The sequence below is a fragment of the Corythoichthys intestinalis genome, chromosome 5 (genome assembly GCF_030265065.1).
Source record: "Corythoichthys intestinalis isolate RoL2023-P3 chromosome 5, ASM3026506v1, whole genome shotgun sequence".
Taxonomy (NCBI): domain Eukaryota; kingdom Metazoa; phylum Chordata; class Actinopteri; order Syngnathiformes; family Syngnathidae; genus Corythoichthys; species Corythoichthys intestinalis.
The window spans coordinates 2,359,720-2,384,697 of record NC_080399.1 but is presented as its reverse complement, the minus strand read 5'-3'; the positions used below and the strand labels follow the sequence as shown (position 1 = coordinate 2,384,697).

General features: G+C 44.2%; 1 protein-coding gene across 1 annotated transcript in view; it reads right to left on the bottom strand.

Annotated features, from left to right (window-relative positions):
• Positions 1 to 5,405: 5,405 nt before the first annotated feature.
• si:ch211-106e7.2 (uncharacterized) overlaps positions 5,406 to 24,978 on the bottom strand; it is a 46,114-nt gene continuing 26,541 nt past the window's right edge. Inside the window, exons 2-4 of the mRNA XM_057835991.1 lie at positions 7,647 to 12,738; positions 5,982 to 6,032; positions 5,406 to 5,900 (exon numbers count right to left, since the gene is read on the bottom strand). Of these exons, the coding sequence (XP_057691974.1) occupies positions 5,779 to 5,900; positions 5,982 to 6,032; positions 7,647 to 12,711 (5,238 nt within the window). The 5' untranslated portion in view covers positions 12,712 to 12,738 and the 3' untranslated portion in view covers positions 5,406 to 5,778. The remainder of the gene's footprint in view (positions 5,901 to 5,981; positions 6,033 to 7,646; positions 12,739 to 24,978) is intronic.

Sequence of the window (24,978 nt, the reverse complement as noted above, 5' to 3'; positions counted from 1 at the left end):
AATTTTGAGGAGGATCCACCTAACTGCCTCGGTGCAATGGTCTCAAACGTGCACCCTGGTTTTCGACAAAAATGGCATGTTTTTCAATATTCAATCCAAAATACCCTGTTGGGTTAGGAATATGGGTGCAAGACTTTTTGAAGCATTTTGGCCCAAGGTATTGACTCCCCAAATTTCATCGCTCTACGTTGAAAAAAACCTAAATGGAGAGGCCTTTTTAAAAAATTCCAGGGGGCGCCACTGAGCCACTTTTTGACATTTTTTCACAACGTTGCCAAATTATTGAAATTTTCGCGAATCCGCATGTTTGTGCAAATTTTGGTGGGTTTGAGCATGTTAAGACCTCCAAATGGGCCATTTTCATTTGCCATGAAGAAAGAATAACAATAATCCTTTGCAGAACAATGGGGCCTTCACACCATGTTGGTGCTCGGGCCCTAATAACGGTTATTTACGTATTAAAAGAATGAAACAATCGAATGTATTTGCTACAAAGATGTGGAGACTTTAAGCACAGGGACCCTTTTGACCACTTAGGACTGGTGGTGGTGATCAGGAGGGAGGTACAGTGCCTTGCAAAAGTATTCGGCCCCCTTGAATCTTGCAACCTTTCGCCACATTTCAGGCTTCAAACATAAAGATATGAAATTTAATTTTTTTGTCAGGAATCAACAACAAGTGGGACACAATCGTGAAGTGGAACAACATTTATTGGATAATTTCAACTTTTTTAACAAATAAAAAACTGAAAAGTGGGGCATGCAATATTATTTGGCCCCTTTACTTTCAGTGCAGCAAACTCACTCCAGAAGTTCAGTGAGGATCTCTGAATGATCCAATGTTGTCCTAAATGACCGATATGATAGATAGAATCCACCTGTGTGTAATCAAGTCTCCGTATAAATGCACCTGCTTTGTGATAGTCTCAGGGTTCTGTTTAAAGTGCAGAGAGCATTATGAAAACCAAGGAACACACCAGGCAGGTCCGAGATACTGTAGTGGAGAAGTTTAAAGCCGGATTTGGATACAAAAAGATTTCCCAAGCTTTAAACATCTCAAGGAGCACTGTGCAAGCCATCATATTGAAATGGAAGGAGCATCAGACCACTGGAAATCTACCAAGACCCGACCGTCCTTCCAAAATTTCTTCTCAGACAAGGAGAAAACTGATCAGAGATGCAGCCAAGAGGCCCATGATCACGCTAGATGAACTGCAGAGATCTACAGCTGAGGTGGGAGAGTCTGTCCATAGGACAACAATCAGTTGTACACTGCACAAATCTGGCCTTTATGGAAGAGTGGCAAGAAGAAAGCCATTTCTCAAAGATATCCATAAAAAGTCTCGTTTAAAGTTTGCCACAAGCCACCTGGGAGACACACCAAACATGTGGAAGAAGGTGCTCTGGTCAGATGAAACTAAAATTGGAACTTTTTGGCCACAATGCAAAACGATATGTTTGGCGTAAAAGCAACACAGCTCATCACCCTGAACACACCATCCCCACTGTCAAACATAGTGGTGGCAGCATCATGGTTTGGGCCTGCTTTTCTTCAGCAGGGACAGGGAAGATGGTTAAAATTGACGGGTAGATGGATGCAGCCAAATACAGGAACATTCTGGAAGAAAACCTGTTAGTAGACCTGAGACTGGGACAGAGATTGAGCTTCCAACAGGACAATGATCCAAAACATAAAGCCAAATCTACAATGGAATGGTTCAAAAATAAACGTATCCAGGTGTTAGAATGGCCAAGTCAAAGTCCAGACCTGAATCCAATGGAGAATCTGTGGAAAGAGCTGAAGACTGCTGTTCATAAACACTCTCCATCCAACCTCACTGAGCTCGAGCTGTTTTGCAAGGAAGAATGGGCAAGAATGTCAGTCTCTCGATGTGCAAAACTGATTGACACATACCCCAAGCGACTTGCAGCTGTAATTGGCGGAAAAAGTGGCGCTACAAAGTATTAACGCAAGGGGGCCGAATAATATTGCACGCCCCACTTTTCAGTTTTTGTTAAAAAAGTTTAAATTATCCAATAAATTTTGTTCCACTTCACGATTGTGTCCCACTTGTTGCTGATTCTTGACAAAAAATGAAAATTTTATATCTTTATGTTTGAAGCCTGAAATGTGGCGAAAGGTTGCAAGGTTCAAGGGGGCCGAATACTTTTGCAAGGCACTGTAGCAGCAAAAGGTCAACAGGCCATAGAGAGGCCATTCACTTTGGAAACTCCGTAGGACAACAAAGGATCCCAGTCTGGCAACATCGACAGCAGATGTCTTAGATTATCATTCTTCATATGTGAAAATAATGCCCGTGAATCCCATGAACACACATCATCAGTTCCTTATCCTTATCTACAAAATACCGGGAAAGCCAGAAAATAGGACTGGAGTTCCTCACTGACCTAGCATACTGCTTAGACTCCTCTGTCAAGAACTTATGGCAATAAATTGTTGACTTTGAAAATGTTGTTGTTGGGAGTTCTTTACGGAAACAAACACTCATGGAACTTTGAGGCTTGAAGAGTTAACAGGTAATTTAGTAACACAGGTTCCTTTACTCGCGTGTGAATGGCATCTTCCATTGTGTATTAGCATTACACTAAAAGGGAACAAAGGAATCCAAAGGGTTTTGTATTGTCAAACTTACTTCTTCACTCATTCATATGGATTTTGGCATGTGCGAAATTTTTTTTTTTTTTTTTTTGTGCCATGTAGCATTTTTTCGGTATATGGCAAAATGGATTTTGCCATGTGGCATTTTTCGGTATATGGCAAAATGTATTTTGGCATGTGGCATCATTTTTGGTATGTGGCAAAATGTATTTTGGCATGTGGCCTTTTTTTGCCATGTGGAATTTTTTTGGTATATGGCAAAATGTATTTTTGCTACGCTGCATTTTTTGGGTATGTGGCAAAATGTATTTTTGCCACGTTGCATTTTTTGGGTATGTGGCAAAATGGATTTTGGCATGTGGCAAAATCTATTTTGCCATGGGGCATTTTTTTGCCATGTGGCAAAATGCATGTTGGCATGTGGCATTTTTTTGGTATAAGGCAACATGTATTTTGTGATGTGGCATTTATTTTTGGCATGTGGCATTTTTTTTTTTTTTTGTATAAGAAAATTTATTTTGGCACGTGGCAATTTTCACACTATAAGGCGCACCTGACTATAAGCCGGAGCCCACCAAATGTGACACTAAAACAGCATTTGTTCACAGATAAGCCGCACTGGACTATAAGCCGCAGCTGTCCTCAATGTATTATGGGATATTTACAACAAAAGATATTAACCAGTAACGCTTTATTTGACAGTGGCATCATACGACTCATAATTCCAAATGAACCACCATGAAGCTTTCAACCAATTGGCTTCAAAGCTTGCTTCAAGAAGCTTCATTTGGCCATCAGTGCTCCCTTGGGGGAAACAAGCAACCTCTTCTGCCACCTGCTGACAACACTGTTGCCATCCAACTTGCCTCCTATCATGCATTGCAGCGCTACAGATGTAAATAACAATCAAAATTCATGCTCTATGCTAATTATTTCTTCAGTTACTCTTCCAGTTGTTTTAATAATTGCTAGTTATGTTATTTGGTAACACTTTTTCAGCCATAAGACTGTCAGTAGACAATCATAACTATGACATGACACTGTCATCAGAATTAATGAACGTTCATAACAGATGTCACAGTGTTATCCGGCAAATTATCTCACTTTTGAATGGATGTAAAAGATCCAAACTGGACGTAAACAGCGTTAGTAACACAATTTGCCGGTTGACACGTAAAGACATCTGTGATAAGCATTCAGTACTGCCCATGATAGTGTTATGTCATAAATATGACCGTCTTATGACCCCACTGTCAAATAAAGTGTTTCCAAATACCACAACAAGCCATTTTTTAAACAACCGGAACAGTAACTCAATAAATAATTAGCACAGAACATGAATTTTGTTATTTACAGCTGTAGCGCTGCAATGCATGCTAGGAGGCAAGTGTTGCCTATTAACCCAAATAAATCAACAAATTAACCACACTGGACTATAAGCCGCAGGATTCAAAATGAAGGAAAAAAGTAGCGGCTTATAGTCTGAAAATTACGGTCTTATAACACAAGGTGATGCTAATTTTTGCTAGCGCATGAATGGCATCTTTCATTGTATATTAGCAATAAGCTAAAAGGAAACAAAGGAATGCGAAGTGTTTTGTATTTTAAAAACATTTGAGATCTACAATGGGCGTCAAATCTGTTTGGATGGGATGTCTGGCTTTGAATGTCCATGTTTTAGTGCCGTTGACGGCGCTAGCCGTCCAATTTTAACTGGGAGGCGTGAATGAACATTCTCGGTTGTAGAGTCATCATGATGACATAGCAAATACTGTATCACAAAGTGACGCTAATTCTTGCTTGCTAGCACCTGAATGGCATCTTTCATTGTATATTAGCATTAAGCTAAAAGGAAACAAAGGAATGTCAAATGTTTTGTAATCTAAAAACTTAATTTACTGCCGACGGCAGTAACGGATGTCAAATCAGATTCGACTGGGACTTCTGGCTTTGAATGACCTTGTTTGAGTGCCGTTGACGGCTCAAGATGTCCAATTAATTGTAACTGGCCGGGGTGAGTGAACATATGTCCTTAGTTTGCAACATGAATTCTGAAAGAAAATACTGCACCACAAAGTGATGCTAATTCTTGCTAGCGCGTGAATGGCATCTTTCATTGCATATTAGCAAAGAAAGGAATGAGAAATTTTTTGTATTTTAAAAGCTAATTTTTTTCCAGCACTAGACGTCCGAATAATTTCAACTGGGAGGGGCGAATGAACATCTGTTCTAATTTGCAACTTCATGATGATTTTGTGGTACAGTATTAGTTCTCAAAGTGATGCTAATCCTTGCTAGCGCCTAAATGGCACCTTCCATTGTGTATTACCATGAAGCTAAAAGGAAGGAATTCAAAGGGTTTTGTATTTTAAAACTTACCTCTTCAATTCCATCGACAGTGACGGACATCAAATCCGTTTCCGCAGGGAATGTCCGACTTTGAACGACCATGTTTCAGTGCCATTGACGGCGCTAGATGTCCAATTTTAACTAGGAGGGGTGAATTGTATTTTCTTCTAGGTTGCAACATCATGAAGACAGAGCAAATAGTACAAAACAAAGTGATGCTAATTGTTGCTAGCGCGTGAATGGCATCTTCCATTGTATAGTAGCATTAAGCTAAAAGAAAGTAATTTAAACCTCCTTCACTGCCATCGACGGTGATGGACGTCAAATATGTTTCGACTGGGATGTTTGTTTACTGTGTTTCAATGCCATTGCCAGCGCTAGACGTCGAATTTTGATCGGGTGGGGCAAATGAAGAGAACATTTGTTTTTGTTTTTTTTAACAAAAATGTTCATTTTAATGAATGACGCTTGTTTGTAAAAACAATAATAATAATAACCTTATAGAAACTGCTTGTAATCCAAAAAATATAATATATGCCCAGGTGGACCGTACACAAAAAAAAAAAAAAAAACCTGCACGGTAATTTAAACATACAAACGTTTTACATGGTTACAGTGTGCACAAAGCTAACAGTAAACTTCAGTGTCGAAACGCACCGGAGCCGACGCGGGGGTGGGATTGAAGTACACCTCCCCTTTCACATTCTTTTTAACGCTTCTTATCTAACACATCCAACAAGTAATCAAAGTCATGGAAATGAAGACGAGCTGCCTCTTCACAGTGAAACAAAGAACAAAACGAGGTTTTATCTATTGCGTCATAGATGACTTCGCCCTCTCCTTGTATTTCTTTTGATATTCCGCAAAGACCTCGGCGCTTTGGGGGAGGAAACACTTGGGCTCCTGGGCAAGGAAACGACTCCAGACGTCCACTAAAAAAAACAAAAGAAATCCCACAAGGTTAAGACCATAAAAGGTGTCGAGAAGTAACAGATGTTTGGAAGGGTTTTTACCTCGCATCTTTTTACAGGGGTTTTGCGTTTCTAACTGTAGTGACGAGTCATCTGAAAGAATTGAAAGTGACTTCAAATACACATGCAAATACATTTTGACACCTTTGTGAAGTTGCCCTCCTCCCCCATCAGGCGCAAATTTATATACAAATGATGTCATTGTTTGTGCTGCTATCATTTTTAAGATATTTACAATTCTTTTATAGGTCAATCTGAGGTCAACCAGCCCCCCCCCCATTTTAATTCAAAATTGTGTCGATCATTTATGCTGCTATCGTTTTTGAGATATTAATTTCAAGTTATGACACAGATCCCCAATTTATTATTTTAAAGGAGTAAGTATAACACCATTTATCATAATGTGTAAGATTGGTGGCCAAAAATGGTACTGCAACCAGCATCACCTTAGGGCTGCCAAATAGGTGCTTCACAATGGAGAATCAAGTATTTGTAGTACCATACTTGCACATGGTACCGCACGTACTCCAGTACTGGCAGCACATATGGTACCGCACATACACCAGCGCTGGTAGTGCACAGTAGGTGCGCAAGAACTGGTACCCCATGCTTGTGGTACATAGCCCACGTACTCCGGCACTGGTAGCGCACTTGGTATCGCACGTACGCATGCACCGGTACCGTGCGCGGTATGTACGCCAACACTAGTAGCGCACGTGGTACAACGCACACAGGCCAGCACTGGCAGCACACGTGGTACCGCATGTACTCCAGTAATGAGTATGTACGCAAGCACTGGCAGCGCACTGGGTGGCGCACCTAGGCCAGCGAGCGCACTGGGTGCCGCACCTCCGCCAGGACCGGCAGCGCACTGGGTGCCGCACCTCCGCCAGGACCGGCAGCGCACTGGGTGCCGCACCTCCGCCAGGACCGGCAGCGCACTGGGTGCCGCACCTCCGCCAGGACCGGCAGCGCACTGGGTGCCGCACCTACGCCAGGACCGGCAGCGCACTGGGTGCCGCACCTACGCCAGGACCGGCAGCGCACTGGGTACCGCACCTACGCCAGGACCGGCAGCGCACTGGGTACCGCACCTACGCCAGGACCGGCAGCGCACTGGGTACCGCACCTACGCCAGGACCGGCAGCGCAATGGGTACCGCACCTACACCAGGAGCGGCAGCGCACTGGGTACCACACCTACACCAGGACTGGCAACGCACTGGGTATCGCACCTACAGTGGGGAGAACAAGTATTTGATACACTGCCAATGGGGTTTCCCATTGGCAGTGTATCAAATACTTAGTCTCCCCACTGTACGCCTGCACTGGCAGCGCACGTAGTACCGCACGTACTCCAGCACTGGCAGCGCACGGGATACACAGCACTGCCAGCGCACGCAGTATGTTCGCCAGCACTGGCAGCGCACGTGGTACCGCACATACTCCAGCACTAGCAGTGCACACGCACGGTATGTACATCTGCATTGGTAGCACGCACTTACAGTACGTTTATAATTTGATGTAGATGAGCTGAAAGATCAAGGATTTCCTTTGTGGAACCGATTCTAAAATTTGCTCAATATTTAGCGCTATGTAACGTACGTAACAGCTAATTTAGCTACATTAGCCATACTGCCTCCATACATGCTACGACTTTTTAAACAAATAAAATTTTAAGTAAACCTGGATCTTTCCAGTCACTTACCTGAAGAACATTCTGAGGTATCGTTCCGACCTGAGTCGTCTTGAAAGTTGAAGCTTTCGGGCAGAACGTTGAACTTCAAGACATTTTCTGGGACTGTAGTTCGGCTTTCATTTTTTTCAGTCGTTATCGGGGCAGGTTGAACGGCGATGAGGTTTTCATCTTTACCAGAGCTGAATCGTCTTTGGCGAACTGTCGTCCTTTCGGTTTGGAACTTTAAGAGACTTTGAGACAGAGTGCTTTTCGCAGCTTCAGTGCCTGGCTTGGATTGAGGGAGTTTGTTCTTGGTGTCCACCTTTGCGTATACAACTTCAGGCGGCGCTGTCCCTTGATAGCTGCAATCTCGCTTTTGTCTCGGTACCGAACCAAACAGACTCAGCTGGACAGTTTGCTTTTTCGGCACAGTCGTTTTTCCATCGGGACCTTCAACGGACTCATCGTTCAAAGCGCAGACTTCATCTGAATCTGGTTTCTTCTTGTTCATCAACTTTTTCAGAAATGGAAATATACTGTTTTGGATTGTTGGTCTTTTACGTTTCCTTTCATCGACTAGAGTCGTGTGGTCGTCCAGACTTTTGGACTTTGTGCCGCTTTGTGGTTTAGGTTCCAGAGGTGAAGTTCTCGCACCTCTGTCGGGGTTCTCGGTCGACTGGCAAGGCTCCGCGGGTTCCAGATTAGGCAGGTCGAAATCATCCGGATCCTCGTCTGAAATTTCGATGACAAGATCATCACCATTGGAGATCTCGTCCTTGGTGACATCTTCGGTTTCTTCAGTCTGTTCTTCCATTTCGTCGCTGTCATCGTTTATTTCAAAAGTTTCACTAACTTTGTTGCGTATTTGAAGCCAAGTTATTATCGGCAGGTCAGTGGTCACCGTCTCCTCACTACTGGATTCCCTGTCTTCTTCCAGTGAGTCAAACTGGGTCTCGGGTACCAAAGAAAACTCCTGATAGTCGATTTGTTCACTCTTTTGGCTCAGATCTTCTGTGCATTGGCACTTTTTGTGCGAAGACGTTTCACAACCTAGCATTATTTCTTTCCACTTTGCAAAGCAGCAGAATTGTTGGATGCTTGAGATCTGAAGATCCTGGAGTGTTTTTTGTACCAGAGTACCACAATTATCTGTTTTGACGCTTTGGACCTGAAGATCCTGAAGTGGTTCCTCTACCAGAGCAACAAAATTATTATTTGAGACACTTTGGACCTGAGGATCCTTGAGCGGTTCCTCCACCAGAGCATCACAATTATCTCTTGAGACATTTTTGACGTGAAGATCCTGAAGCGGTTCCTCTACCAGAGCACCACAATTATTGTTTGAGACACTTCTGACGTGGAGATCCAGGAGTGGTTTCTCTACCAGAGCACAACAATGTTCTTGTGTGACCCTTCTGACCTCAAGATCCTGGAGTAGTTCTGTTCCCAAAGTGCCCCAATTATCTTCTGATAGTCTTTTGACCTGAACATCCTGAAGTGGTTCCTCTACATGAGTACCACAGTTATCTTGTGTGGCACTTTGGATCTGAAGTTCCTGGAGTGGTTCCTCTACCAGAGCACCACAATTATCCTGTGTGACACTTCTGACCTCAAGATCCAAGAGTGGTTCTGCTTCCAAAGCGCCCAAATTATCTTCTGAGACTCTTTTGGCCTGAAGACCTTGAAGTGGTTCTTCCACCAAATTATCAGGAACTTCCTTTGGTTGACTAATACTTTCTGGACTTTGCGCCATCTTGTGACTTTGCTCAAAGATAGCTTTAGCTTCGTGCGGTTGCAAGACATGGATTTCAATCAAGGAGAGGGAGTCGTCGGAATCTTCGTCGACTTTTTGAGATCCAGGAGTCTTTACAGTTCGCGATGACACGTCCGGGACATTCTTGATCGGGTCCGGTTCTTTGTCACTCGGCCACTCGTAGTAGAAATTAGGGCCGAACTCTTTGTCAATATCATCTAGCGCTTCATTTTGATTCGACCATGATGATACGTAGGGCGGTTCTTTGTAGACCTCGCCGTCTCTAAGAACCTGAACGTTTTGTAATTGTTCAGCCATAGAGAGGTTGGTGTTCAAGAGCACAACCGTGTCTTTACTCAAATGTTTGCCAAGCAATGCGGTGACTTCAGAATAAATCTCTTTAAATTCTTTCTTGAAAGAATAATACTTTTTACAGGAATCAAAGTTCCAAGACTGCAAATCTTCAGTGGAACTATTGTTTTTTTGTTGACTTCTCGAATTTCTAGCTTTGTCCTCCAATGTTTCTATTAACAAAGATAAACCCGCGATGGTCCACTTCTCTATTGGGAGAGAGAAAAGGTCAGAAATTTCGGGCTCGGTACGGATTGGCGGCTCGTTGTTTTTAGCCCCGCTTTCCTCTTCCGGAGTTTGCGGCGTTAGCGTTCTAAAAGAAAGGTCTTTACCTGCCGCCTTTTCCGCTTCTTTGCGAGACTGCTGCCGCGTGCGCGGGCGTCTTTTGGTTTGCGGCAGAGATTCGCTTTCGACGGAATCTTGCCGATCCCGCCTGGTCGCCTTGTTTGGTTTCTCCGCAACCGGGGTAAGGTCGCAAATTGGAGACAACGGTTGCACCACGGCGACTGCTCTTGTGGAATTGCTTTCATTGAGTTTGGTCGTTGACTGGGCGCTTTCATTTAGCAGCAAGTTCGTCAAAAGCGGATGGGATTGCTGATACTGCCATTCGGTTGGGGTTTTAGTTTGATCGTTAGCGGTTCCTTGCGCTGACGTTCCATTGACGTACGGTCTTTCGCCTCCTAGGGAAGGGGAATTTCCTACAGGAACATCGAAGACCGTGGATGACACTTGCTTTGTTGGCTGATGGTGTTGTCCTGGGTTTATGGTTTGATGGTAGACTTTTCCTTGCGCAGATGTTCCATTGGCGTCCGGTCTACATACTTCTGCAGAAGTGGCGTCTTTTTGAGTACCATCAGAGACTGTGGATGTCAATTCCTTTGTTGGTTGATTTACATTGACACACAGTACGTACTGTCCATTGACCAGTGTGTACAGTGCATAATTTTGGAGTCCATTTTGAGTTTTATTAACTGAATCCATTTGAGTGTTGCCTGCAGAAGAGGACTGGGCTACAGCGCTTCTGCAAGCGGTTCCTTGCGCAGACGTTCCGTTGACGTATGGTCTATCTACTTGTGCTGATGTGGCGTTTCCTTGAGCACCATCTAAGACTGTGGTTGACAACTGCTTTGTTGGCTGATGGTGTTGTCCTGGGTTTACGGTTTGATGGTAGACTGTTCCTTGCGCAGATGTTCCATTGACGTCCGGTCTACATACTTCTGCAGAAGTGGCGTCTTTTTGAGTACCATCAGAGACTGTGGCTGTCAATTCCTTTGTTGGTTGATTTACATTGACACACAGTACATACTGTCCATTGACCAGTGTGTACAGTGCATAATTTTGGAGTCCATTTTGAGTTTTATTAACTGAATCAATTTGAGTGTTGCCTGCAGAAGAGGACTGGGCTACAACGCTTTTGCAAGCGGTTCCTTGCGCAGACGTTCTGTTGACGTATGGGCTATCTACTTGTGCTGATGTGGCTTTTCCTTGAGCACCATCTAAGACTGTGGTCGACAACTGCTTTGTTGGCTTATGGTGTTGTCCTGGGTTTACGGTTTGTTGGTAGACTGTTCCTTGCGCAGATGTTCCATTGACGTCCAGTCTACATACTTCTGCGGAAGTGGCGTCTTCTTGAGTACCATCAGAGACTGTGGATGTCAATTCCTTTGTTGGTTGATTTACATTGAAACGCAGTACAAACTGTCCGTTGACCAGTGTGTACACTGCATAATTTTGTAGTATATTTTGAGTTTTTTTAATTGAATCAATTTGAGTGTTGCCTGCAGAAGAGGACTGGGCTACAGCGCTTCTGCAACCGGTTCCTTGCGCAGATGTTCCATTGACGGCCGGTCTATTTACTTGCGCTGAAGTGGTATTTCCTTGAGTACCATCTAAGACTGTGGTTGAAAATTGCTTTGTTGCATTATTCCGCTGTTGTCTCGGTGTTTTACTTTGATCGCCAGCTGTGCCTGGCGCAGATGTTCCATTGACGTACTGTCGATTTCCTTCAGTTGAAGTAAAATTTCCTTGTGTGGATGTCATTCGCTTCATTGACTTATCGGCATTGCCCGTCGGTACCAACCAGGTTTTTTTGCACACGTGATTTGGTTTCTCGGCTGGGTAAAGTCCATGTTGAGTTTTATTGACTGAAGCAATTTGAGTGTTGCCTGCAGAAGAGGACTCGGCTGCAGCCCTTCTGCAAGCGGTTCCTTGCGCAGACGTTCCATTGACGTGCGGTCTAGCCACTTCTACTGAAGAGGAGTTTCCTTGAGTTCCATTTAAGACTGTGGTTGACATTTGCATTTTTGACAGACACTGCTGTTGTCTTGATGTTATGTTTTGACCGTAAACTGTTCCTTGCGCAGATGTTCCATTGACTTCTGCTGAAGAGGTGTTTCCTCTTGTGCTGTCAAAGACTGTGGATGTCAATTGCTTGGTTGCATGATTCTGCTGTTGTCTTGGACTTATAGCCTGACCGTAAGCAGTTCTTTGTGCAGATGTTCCGTTGAGGTATGGTCTAGCTCCTCCTGCTGTAGCGGCAGTTCCTAATATTTTAGCCATCACAGCGTCAAGCGCTGTAGGTCTGGAGGAACCCTGGGGTAAAACTTGCGAGGTGTCACTATTCGAGTTATATTGAAGAGCAGGTAATGGCTGGCCGCTAGCTGGTGTAGGAACTGATCCATGGTAATAGGGAACAAGTTGATTACTAGTTTGAGTTGGTGAGGGATTATTGAAAGCGTTCTGAGGTCCATTTCTAAGGTATGGTTGTCCTTGTGGGTTCCAGCAAGGTTGGCGCAGATTGAAGTGTGGACTCCAGTTGGCAAAATAATTCCCTCCCACGGTCGGATGATAACCTTGTGTTGGATTCTGCCTGTTGGAGGATCCGCATCGGAAAGGAACGGCTCCTGGATTTGCTGTGTTTTGGTAAAACTGGGTCGGATATGGGGGTGGGGCCCGTCTTTGGTTTTGTCCATTGGGCCATCTTGAGTACATTTTGTGTTGGACTCAGACAGAAATGCCCTGCAAGAAGAATTTACAGAAAGAAAAAAAATGGCATGAATTGCGGACATAGAAATAAAATAGCAAACCGTATAAACACTGCTACAACGCAAGCTAACTACACGTACAGTAAAAACTGTTGTACATTGTGAAGATATGACTCAAATTATTGCCATAGACTTCATAATGATATTGGCGGTAGTGACTGGATCTGTCATTCACTTGAGTAAATGAATCCATTCCGGTTCGTTCAGTAAAAATATTCGTTCAAACAAATCGTTCAACGAATCGTTCGCCCCCCTCATCTCCCTCCCCACCCAAATGAATCGTTCGGTTAGTGAACGGGAAGTGACGTTGCCGAACGAATCACTAAAGACCGCTTCGCAGTATAACTGAACGGGAAGTGACATTGCTTGGTCCCTCCCTCTCTTGCACACAGGCTCCTCATTGACCGCGTAGTTTCGGAAATGAGTGACAGGCGATATCATTCTGCTTTCACAGACAGCCTCGTCTCCCTCCCGGCTCCCGCTGCTGCAAAAGCGAGGGAGAACTTCCGCGTCGTCTGTCCTAGTTCTATGGGCTCAAAGTCATGGCTCGTGCTTGCATTTCGATTTAGGACACGGTTAAACATTTTCCTTTTGTGGGAGTAGTGGGGGTTTGGGGTCGGGGGCGCACGGACTTTCTTTAGCATGTTCTTGATCACATATACAATGCTGCTGCTACCAGCCAACGCAGCATGCTTGCTGTCACGAAAATAAAAATAAATCGAACGTTTAATTTCTAAATATGGAACGACCAACACATCATATTTACCTCTCGCTCTGTTGTATTTTTGTTTTTATGCTCATCACTATTATTTTTGGCCACTATTGTTAAAACTAAAGTGTAAATAGCTAGTTGTCAAATGTGCTGCTCTGAAATAAAAACAATACTAAATTTTGATATTTGCCAGTTAATTGCAAATCAGTATTAAGATGATCGTATTGAATTTTTGCACTGGTATTAATAAATAAAATAATCCGGTCAGCTCCCCTGTCGTCCCCGCATCTCAGATCGTCAAATGCTGACGAGAAATAATTGTTTGCTCTTTACGATGTCGCCTTTCTACTCTCATTAGTCTGCTAAGAGAAAATGTAGACATATTGCGACATCTCCCGTGTCCGCGTGCGTTGTTTTTGGGCGCTTGAGTAGCACATGATGGACGGATGGACATAATTTGTCAAACCAACCAACACCCGACACGCTCTGACACGAAAAAAAAAAACACTCGGGAAAAAAATGGCATGTATTTACAGTTTCAATGCAAATCAGTATTATGGTGATCATACTAAATATTCTTATTTTCTGTGCACATATGAGGTCATTATCGCTGCCATGAAGCCTCCATAATGAGTTTTCTGCCCGCTTCACTGCCGTCACGCGACTGCAGCTCTGCTTTTGCTTGTTTTTGTGTTTTAAATTACTGTAAATTTGATAGTATGTCGTCATGGGTAGTCCCGAGTCTGTTGAGAAAAGTAGTACACTAAACCATGCTCGCTAGATTTGTGTGGTGTTTTTGTCTGTTTGAGCAGCATTTGATAGGCTCCACTTAACAAATATGTGACAGTCATTTCCTTTCATTTTATGACTCGTTCACCGCATAGTCATTACTGGAAAGTCAAGTTAGCAGCAAGCTAGGTCAGGAACCGGAGGACCGAATCACTGAACGGGAAGTGACCAAACTCAGTCTTTCCCCCCTGCCTGTACGCTGGCTGCTTATTGGCCACACGTGGAAGTGAGTGACAGACGCCCCGATTCTGTTTCCGCTCCCTGCCCTGCCCGCGATGAGGCTGGCGTCTGATTGGTCGTGTGCGATGTCAGACGACGCTGCCGCTTGCTCAACGCCCTCCCACGCAGCGAACAAGCACCAACTTCATAGAACGAATCAGTGCAGATGGTGATTAGTTCGGTCTCGTTCACCCAAACAATTCGTTCAAAAAGAACGAATCGTTCGCGACCGATACAACACTAATTGGCGGGTCAGATTTGACCTTCACTGCACCACGCCTTCAAGTAGGGGGCCATCCCACAATCCGCTTCAGTTATTCGCACCGACACATGCAGCGATCCAACACCGAATCGAGACCGTTTTACGTCCATATTGACGTGAACAGGTACCTTTCTCGCAGACACCATATAACTGTCTACATTAGTCTAACACATTCATTATAGTAAAGCAGTTAGCATTTGACACAGTAAAGTTGATCGGCTTATCAGCCCTCGCCTGATAAGCGAAGAAAAAACGTCATCAGTTCTCCGGTGGGGTCAGGATGCTTCCGCCCTGCCGGGACAACATGTTGATAGCGCGGTGCCTTGGACGTCAAGAGATGCGTCTGTTGCTGTGGCAACCACATCCCAGCCACGAAGGATGACGCACAAACTTGACCGCCCAAACCTGCCACAGAAGGAGGATCCCAAGACAACACCCAGGCACGTCTCCCGCCCGGCCCACTCCACCGCAGCTTTGAAAAGACTGAACATTTAGCTAACAACGGTCGCTTCTCGGGGACATTCCGATGTATCCGTTGTTTTGCGGACCTTGGAACTAACATTGGCTCATCTGTTTTTGCCTTGCTTTTGACCATTGTCGACGAATAAATTGTCACCTGTTTTCGGTGAGCCTTCTTTACTGTAAACCGTTCAAAATGGAGTCAGTACAAAGGGTTAAGACTGGAGTGAACGCACAGGATTTTGGACCCTCCCGGCCGACTTGCTGAGGCTGCGCCAGCGGAACGCCATTTAATTTGACTGTCGCTATTCCGGCAGCTTGGCCGGGGGAGCGAATTCCTTCAATATTTATGAAGAATTCAGAGATTTAAGCATTTATTCACAAGATTTTTCACCGGAAAAGCTGTTTACATATGTGCATTTTTATATCCAGCCTGTACTGTAGCTAAGTGTACCCACAAATGTCTGAGATTAAAACTGCGCAGTATTGATCTCTTGCCTCCAGTCTTCATTTAACAATCCAGTCTAGCCGTCTCACCTGAATTGAAAACAAACACGCGGAGGATCGGAAAGACTGCCTCCAACATATCCTAACAAAAGGGCTCCTGTCCTTAACTCATTCACTCCCAGCCATTTTCTACGGAGGAAGGCCCTTCGCTCCCGGCCGTTTTACTGGATTTTGACTGATTTTGCAAGGCCCACAGAAAATTCTGTTCTACTGCTATATAAACATGGAACCCACCAAAAGAAAAATTAGAGAAAGTTTGTTCATATTTTTTCCATTCTTTAGAAATCAGCATTAGAAAATAGCTTAGTTTGAGCAATTTTCCAATTTCTGATGAAAAAACAGAAATCGAGCTTTTTGTAAAAGCATACATTTCAAACACAACTGACTTTAACGCAGCTATTTTTCACTTTTGTGACATGCCAAACATCTGAATAATGTTTTCGTTCTACAAAATAACATGAACAACAAGAAAAATAGAGCTTTTGATTAGGGTTGTTCCGATCATGTTTTTTGCTCCCGATCATGTTTTTTGCTGCTCAGTATCTACCGATCCCGATATTTCCCGATCCGATTGCTTTTTTTTTGCTCCCGATTCAATTCCAATCATACCCGATAATTTTTCCCGATCATATACATTTTGGCAATGCATTAAGAAAAAAATGAATAAAACTCGGACGAATATATACATTCAACATACAGTACATAAGTACTGTATTTGTTTATTATGACAATAAATCCTCAAGATGGCATTTACATTATTAACATTCTTTCTGTGAGAGGGATCCACGGATAGAAAGACTTGTGACTTTGTATATTGTGACTAAATATTGCCATCTAGTGTATTTGTTGAGCTTTCAGTAAATGATACTGCAGCCATTCAACCCAAATGCATGATGGGAAGTGGAACCATGACTGTGCGTAGTGCTACCAATTCATATATCTTCTCCGCGTTGGGAATTAACATAAGGTGTTAAGAAAAACATCAATTGCTACCTTGCTTCCCATGATATTTATAATTGTAGGGAGAGGGATTGTAAGGCTTTAGCCTATTTAAAAAATAAAAAAAAAAGGCTCCAAAGGCTGCCAAAATTCACTCTACTCATTTTACGCTGCCTTTTATCTCTTTAAATGGGCAAAACGGCGTCATTACAGATTGAGCGTGACAATGCGTGAGTGGGTCGTTCAACGCATGCATTAATTGCGTTAAATATTTAACGTGATACATTTTTTAAAAATTAATTACTGCCGTTATTGGGATAAATTTGATAAACCTACCTTAAGCCTCCACTAAAGACTCTGGATGAGTCTAACATCTTATGTCTGTAACGTTAAAGACAATTAGAAAAAATTTTTAAAAAATATATACAGTGCCTTGCAAAAGTATTCGGCCCCCTTGAATCTTGCAACCTTTCGCCACATTTCAGGCTTCAAACAAAGATATGAAATTTAATTTTTTTGTCAAGAATCAACGACAAGTGGGACACAATCGTGAAGTGGAACAACATTTATTGGATAATTTCAACTTTTTTAACAAATAAAAAACTGAAAAGTGGGGCGTGCAATATTATTCGGCCCCTTTACTTTCAGTGCCGCAAACTCACTCCAGAAGTTCAGTGAGGATCTCTGAATGATCCAATGTTGTCCTAAATGACCGATGATGATAAATAGAATCCACCTGTGTGTAATCAAGTCTCCGTATCAATGCACCTGCCCTGTGATAGTCTCAGGGTTCTGTTTAAAGTGCAGAGAGCATTATGAAACCCAAGGAACACACCAGGCAGGTCCGAGATACTGTTGTGGAGAAGTTTAAAGCCGGATTTGGATACAAAAAGATTTCCCAAGCTTTAAACATCTCAAGGAGCACTGTGCAAGCCATCATATTGAAATGGAAGGAGCATCAGACCACTGCAAATCTACCAAGACCCGGCCGTCCTTCCAAACTTTCTTCTCAAACAAGGAGAAAACTGATCAGAGATGCAGCCAAGAGGCCCATGATCACTCTGGATGAACTGCAGAGATCTACAGCTGAGGTGGGAGAGTCTGTCCATAAGACAACAATCAGTCGTACACTGCACAAATCTGGCCTCTATGGAAGAGTGGCAAGAAGAAAGCCATTTCTCAAAGATAACCATAAAAAGTCTCGTTTAAAGTTTGCCACAAGCCACCTGGGAGACACACCAAACATGTGGAAGAAGGTGCTCTGGTCAGATGAAACCAAAATTGAACTTTTTGGCCACAATGCAAAACGATATGTTTGGCGTAAAAGCAACACAGCTCATCACCCTGAACACACCATCCCCACTGTCAAACATGGTGGTGCCAGCATCATGGTTTGGGCCTGCTTTTCTTCAGCAGGGACAGGGAAGATGGTTAAAATTGACGGGAATATGGATGCAGCCAAATACAGGAACATTCTGGAAGAAAACCTGTTGGTATCTGCCCAAGACCTGAGACTGGGACGGAGATTTATCTTCCAACAGGACAATGATCCAAAACATAAAGCCAAATCTACAATGGAATGGTTAAAAAATAAACGTATCCAGGTGTTAGAATGTCCAAGTCAAAGTCCAGACCTGAATCCAATGGAGAATCTGTGGAAAGAGCTGAAGACTGCTGTTCACAAACACTCTCCATCCAACCTCACTGAGCTCGAGCTGTTTTGCAAGGAAGAATGGGCAAGAATGTCAGTCTCTCGATGTGCAAAACTGATAGAAACATACCCCAAGCGACTTGCAGCTGTAATTGGAGCAAAAGGTGGCGCTACAAAGTATTAACGCAAGGGGGCCGAATAATATTGCACGCCCCACTTTTCAGTTTTTTATTTGTTAAAAAAGTTGAAATTATCCAATAAATTTTGTTCCACTTCACGATTGTGTCCCACTTGTTGATTCTTGACAAAAAATTAAAATTTTATATCTTTATGTTTGAAGCCTGAAATGTGGCGAAAGGTTGCAAGGTTCAAGGGGGCCGAATACTTTTGCAAGGCACTGTAATTATATATTTTCAGATAGTTCATTCACAACGTCTGAGTGTATGTTGTCGGCGATTAGCCTAGCAATGATCTTAATTGTGGTTGTCAGCCCAAAACCCTCTAAATATATATTAAATGCATCTTACCAGATATAAAATGACTACTACATAATCTGTGGTAGTCGTTTGGAGCCCAGTTTTCTCGTCGAATTGCAGCAGTCAATCTCTGTCTCCTCTTCGGGTCTCTTGGAATACGGTGAAACTTCAAGTCTCTCCGTCTATCTTCTCTGTTTTTGCAACCAACCGCCACACACGACTTCACCATTTTGATTATTAATGGTAACGAGCAGAAAAACACGCCATAATAGGAGGAATTTACGAAGCGCTAATGCATTAACATGACGAGTATACGGACAACATGGCGCGGGGGCGTGGCTGTGACGTCACGTGAGCAGTGTTGTTAATCTTACTGAAAAAAAGTAATTAATTATAGTTACAAATTACTCCTCCCAAAAAGTAATTGCGTTAGTAACTCAATTACCTGAATGTAAGAGTAATTAGTTACTTGGCAAAGTAATTGGTGATAATTACTTTTTTTTTCCCCCTCAAAAAAAAAAAAAAAAAACATTGGCTGCACTATGTGAAGTTTTTTGTGGAGCCCAATTCTTTACCCTAATTTACCCTTTACCCTGAATCAACTGTTAAAAAGTTGTTAAAATTGCTCCCACTATTGCATTAGTTCCCTTTTCTCTACTTTCGACATATGAAAGTTTTAAAACTGTTTCATCATTTAAAGATGGATTCAAGTCAAGATTTTGCCGATTTAGAAGTATTTTAGATAAAAAGTTACTTAGGTTCGCTAGGAAAGTTCTCTACAACAGAGCCGTCCTAAAAAGCCTACTGCTTTAAGATGGCGGCTGTCTACTAACGCATCTAGTGCCATGTCTGTCATTTTACATCTAGTTATATCTATATACAGTACATGTGATATCTACCATGTCTACCATATCTACCATAACATGCGGGCGTAGTTTGTCGGCTATCGGCTACAACATGTATTATTGGAGCTACCTAGCATCGCGTTTGCTCGGCGTCACAACTTTCTTGCCTCCTCCCCGCTCCTGCTCTGCTCTGTCGTCTCGGTGAGTCCGTCTCCCTCAGACTTTTCGACCAATATAGTAACGCATAGTAACGCATGCCTTTCCGTCCTCAGTAACGGTAACGGCGTTGCCAAGATGAGAAAAGTAATTAATTAGATTACCCACTACTGGAAAAAATAACGCCGTTAGTAACGCCATTATATTGTAACGCCGTTATTAACAACACTGCACGTGAGTAGGGTCTATACAAACCTACGCCATTGGTCCATTAACAGAAGGACTAGTATTGTTGTGTTAATGTAGCACATATTAGGGCCAAATAAAAGAAAAAAGGACTAAGAGATGTCAGTAGTACTATTGCTACAAGAAAAAAAGAAAAAAAAGTCGTATTATTAAGTAGGGTAATGTAGCTGTAAACAGCTACGCATTTTATGTACATGTACCGTAGCTGAGAGTGACGACATGAGCATGGCTAATGAAATATTTCAAATAGATCTTTGTTATGGTTCTTCTCGAAAAACAAAATGAGAAAAAAAAAAATGAATTTGTCATGATATTACGCAATTTTGCTGTGGCACGACATAGTAAGGCGGTCCTACTCCGATGCAGCCCACCACCGCAGCTTAAAAAAATCCTAGGGGAAACACTGTATACCAGGGGTCATGAATAAAAAATCCTCTGGGTCCGAAATTAAAAAATTACAACAATCTCGGGTCCGGAAATATTTTTAATGCTTCTTTTTTCCCAAAAATTACAAACGTATCTTTACGTGGGCATGCTGATAATTACAACATTCAAAAATGTAAATAAAATATGAAAAAAATACATTTATAGTAAGTAATAAATAATATTCAATAATAATTAATTAGTAATAAATAATAAAGCGATCATATTGAGCCCTTAATTCCGCTATTTTCTGAGAACGGATGGCAGAGTTTAAACGGAAACTTTGCGAAAAAGCTGCGTGCTTCGTCTCATAGTGCCTTTTCAAATTGCTGCTTTTTACAAGCGCTACCGTTGTTCGGCCATTCCTTACCACGCAGCGAAACGTCTACACAACGCTCAGCGCGCTTGCGCAAGCATCCGCACGCATGCGCACATCGGTCAGAAGCGGTGAGTGCTCACTATTTTTGTTTTTAATTAGTTTTTTTAGAACCTTTTCATTGCCTCAAAAATACTTTTTGCATGTATTACCCTCTCATTGTTTTAACCATTGTGGTTTTTTGTGTTAGCTGTGAAGCAGTTGAACACATTAGTCACGTAGCGTATTTAAGCCGTCCTTATTAGGTATAACCTAATAAGGCATTTTTAGTACGTTCTGCCTGTATGCATCCAAACAAAACAAGTTTAGCACGCACGGTAGTACTTTGGGTGTCAAATTCGACTAATGTAGGACGTTTCGCCGATGTAGCAGATTTTGGCAGAACACCATCTCTGAACAGATGAGGGATAGTGGTCTTGTGCTGCCGCCAGGTAAAATGAACAAAAATGTGTTGGTCTACTTCTCCTTAAACACTGTTTTCTGCATCAATCTTGCGTAGTTTTGAGCACGCCATTTGCCGTACCTTTTCGCCTCTTCCTCCAACTTCATTCAGCTCAGTTTTTGGCTGTCACTCCACGGAGTCTGGAAAGCGAGTGTGAGACATGCTGTTCTAAAAATAACTTTCAAATGCTTCACTCCCAATGGCTGGCTCACACGCGTCACCGCTAAGGTTTTTGTTTTTTGCTCACCTCCGCTCTGCAAACCCTCAGGAAAAAAAGGATTTTTGTTGTTGCATATGTATTAGTCCGGACAGCTTGAGATCCGGTCCAGACGGCTTGGGGGTCCGGAACCCCGTGACCTCTGCTGTATACTGTATATTCAATATACAGTGGTACCTCAACATACGATCACTTCGACACACGATCTTTTCGACATCCGACGTAAAATTTGAGCCGCCATTTGTTTCTACATCCGACGAGTTGCTCGAAATACGACGATTTAAGGCAGCGTCGTGATTGAATTGGTTTCGCTGAATACGGCAGCACGGCGGGTTTTCTTTTAAAAAAAAAAAATCAACATGGGTCCCAAGGTCGTTGGTAAAAGTGAGGGGAAAAGGAAAAAGGAGATGCTTACAATTGAAATTAAGAAAGAGATGATTGAAAAATATGAGCAGGGTGCACGCGTTAGCGAGTTGGCTCGACAATATGGCCGGAATATGTCAACAATTTCGACGGTCATCAAGCAGGCGGAAGCTATAAAGAAGGTAAACGCCTCCAAAGGGACTACTATCCTGTCGAAACGTCGTGGCGTTATTTTGGAGGAGATGGAACGCCTTTTACTCATTTGGATTAAGGATAAAGAGATCGCTGGTGATTCAGTCACTGATAGACATCTGCCGGTTACCGGTTTCACGGTTTACCGTGGTGTGAAAACGTCGCGGTTTCAAAACCACTAAAATTTTCCGTCATACCTTAGTACGGTATTCGCCATTTTTCATGTGCCAAAATGCAGCCGAAGTGGCTTGGTGCGGCAGCGCTCACCCTTCCCGTTTGTTGCCGTGAGTGTTAGTGACTCTAATTCTGCTAAACAGCCAGCAAACCCAAAAACAAACCCTCCAAACACAATGCGTACTTTTCTTCAATTTATTGAGCTCTCAAATCGTGGTGAAATATACAAATGAATACATTTGAAACGTTATACAATTGTATTTTTCCACATGTGAGTAGGTTCAACAGGATAGCAGTAGAACCATGAAAAAGGTCGCCAAAAACAAAACATACATTTTCCTTTCAAATTCAATATACAAACTAACTAAAACTTACAAAGACGAATGTTAGCCTAGGCTAAGCTGGGAGAGCAGCTTCGTTGACGTTTTATGTCTCACAGCCGCTGAGTGAGAAACATGCTTGAATGAAGGGGGGAGAAAAAAAAAAAAAAAAAAGGATCACATCAAAGATCGCTAATTGCGAAAGGAGGTCTCGCTCCTCACTTTTTGTTTTAGATGAAACCTTTCTTCAACAATATTTACATTTTTAACTTATTAACATATGAATTCTATGTTCTTTTTAACACAAAGGCATGACATCATCCCCCCGTGAGTCATCACCTTATCGTGGTGGAGGGGTTTGCGTGTCTCAATGATCCTAGGAGCTATGTTGTCTGGGGCTTTCAGCCCCTGGTAGGGTCACCCATGGCAAACAGGTCCTAGGTGAGAGGCCAGACAAAGTATGGCTCAAAAAGACCCCTAATGATGAGTAACATTAATGAACCCCAGTTTCCCTTGCCCGGAAGCGGGTTACCGGGGCCCCCCTCTGGAGCCAGGCATGGAGGTGGGGCTCGAAGGCAAGCGTCTGGTGGCCGGGCCTGTCCCCATGGGGCCCGGCCGGGCTTAGCCCGAAAAGGCAACGTGGGTTCCCCTTCCCATGGGCTCACCACCTGTGGGAGGGGCCAAAGGGGTCGGGTGCGTAGGGAGTTGGGCGGCAGCCAAAGGCGGGGGCCTTGGCGGTCCGACCCCCAGCTGCTGAAGCTAACTCTTGGGACATGGAATGTCACCTCTCTGGCAGGGAAGGAGCCTGAGCTGGTGTGTGAGGCAGAGAAGTTCCGACTAGATATAGTCGGACTCTCCTCCACACACAGCTTGGGTTCTGGTACCAATCCTCTCGAGAGGGGTTGGACTCTCTTCCACTCTGGAGTTGCCCATGGTGAGAGGCGCCGGGCAGGTGTGGGCATACTTATTGCCCCCCGGCTTGGCGCCTGTACATTGGGGTTTACCCCGGTAGACGAGAGGGTAGCCTCCCTCCGCCTTCGGGTGGGGGGACGGGTTCTAACTGTTGTTTGCGCTTATGCACCGAACAGCAGTTCAGAATACCCACCCTTTTTGGAGTCCTTGGAGGGTGTGCTAGAGAGCGCCCCCTCTGGGGACTCCCTCGTTCTACTGGGGGACTTCAACGCTCACGTGGGCAATTACAGTGAGACCTGGAGGGGCGTGATTGGGAGGAACGGCCCCCCCGATCAGAACCCGAGTGGTGTTCTGTTATTGGACTTCTGTGCTCGTCACGGTTTGTCTATAACGAACACCATGTTCAAACATAGGGGTGTCCATATGTGCACTTGGCACCAGGACACCCTAGGCCGCAGTTCGATGATCGACTTCATAATCGTGTCATCGGACTTGCGGCCGCATGTTTTGGACACTCGGGTGAAGAGAGGGGCGGAGCTGTCAACTGATCACCACCTGGTGGTGTGTTGGCTCCGATGGCGGGGGAAGATGCTGGCCAGACCTGGCAGGCCCAAACGTATTGTGAGGGTGTGCTGGGAACGTCTGGCAGAATCCCCTGTCAGAAAGAGTTTCAACACCCACCTCCGGCAGAACTTCTCCCTTGTCCCGGGGGAGGTGGGGGACATTGAGTCCGAGTGGGCCATTTTCCGCACCTCCATTGTTGAGGCGGCCGATCAGAGCTGTGGCCGTAAGGTGGTTGGTGCCTGTCGTGGCGGCAATCCCCGAACCCGCTGGTGGACACCAGCGGTAAGGGATGCCGTCAAGCTGAAGAAGGAGTCCTATCGGGCCTTTTTGGCCTGTGGGACTCCGGAGGCAGCTGACAGGTACCGGCTGGCCAAGCGGACTGCGGCTTCGGCGGTCGCAGAGGCAAAAACCCGGACATGGGAGGAGTTCGGCGAGGCCATGGAAAACGACTTCCGGACGGCTCCGAGGAAATTCTGGTCCACCATCCGACGCCTGAGGAGGGGAAAGCAGTGCACCATTAACACTGTGTATAGTGAAGATGGTGTACTGCTGACCTCGACTCGGGACGTCGTGAGCCGGTGGGGAGAATACTTCGAGGCCCTCCTCAATTCCACCGACACGCCTTCCTTTGAGGAAGCAGAGTCTGGGGACTCCGTGGTGGCTCTTCGATCTCTGGGGTTGAAGTCACCGAGGCAGTTGGAAAGCTCCTCGATGGCAAGGCTCCGGGGGTAGATGAGATCCGCCCGGAGTTCCTGAAGGCTCTGGATGTTGTGGGGGTGTCGTGGCTGACACGTCTCTACAACATCGCGTGGACATCGGGGACAGTGCCTCTGGATTGGCAGACCGGGGTGGTGGTCCCCCTTTTTAAGAAGGGGGACCGGAGGGTGTGTTCCAATTATAGAGGGATCACACTCCTCAGCCTCCCTGGTAAAGTCTATTCAGGGGTGCTGGAGAGGAGAGTCCGCCGAGA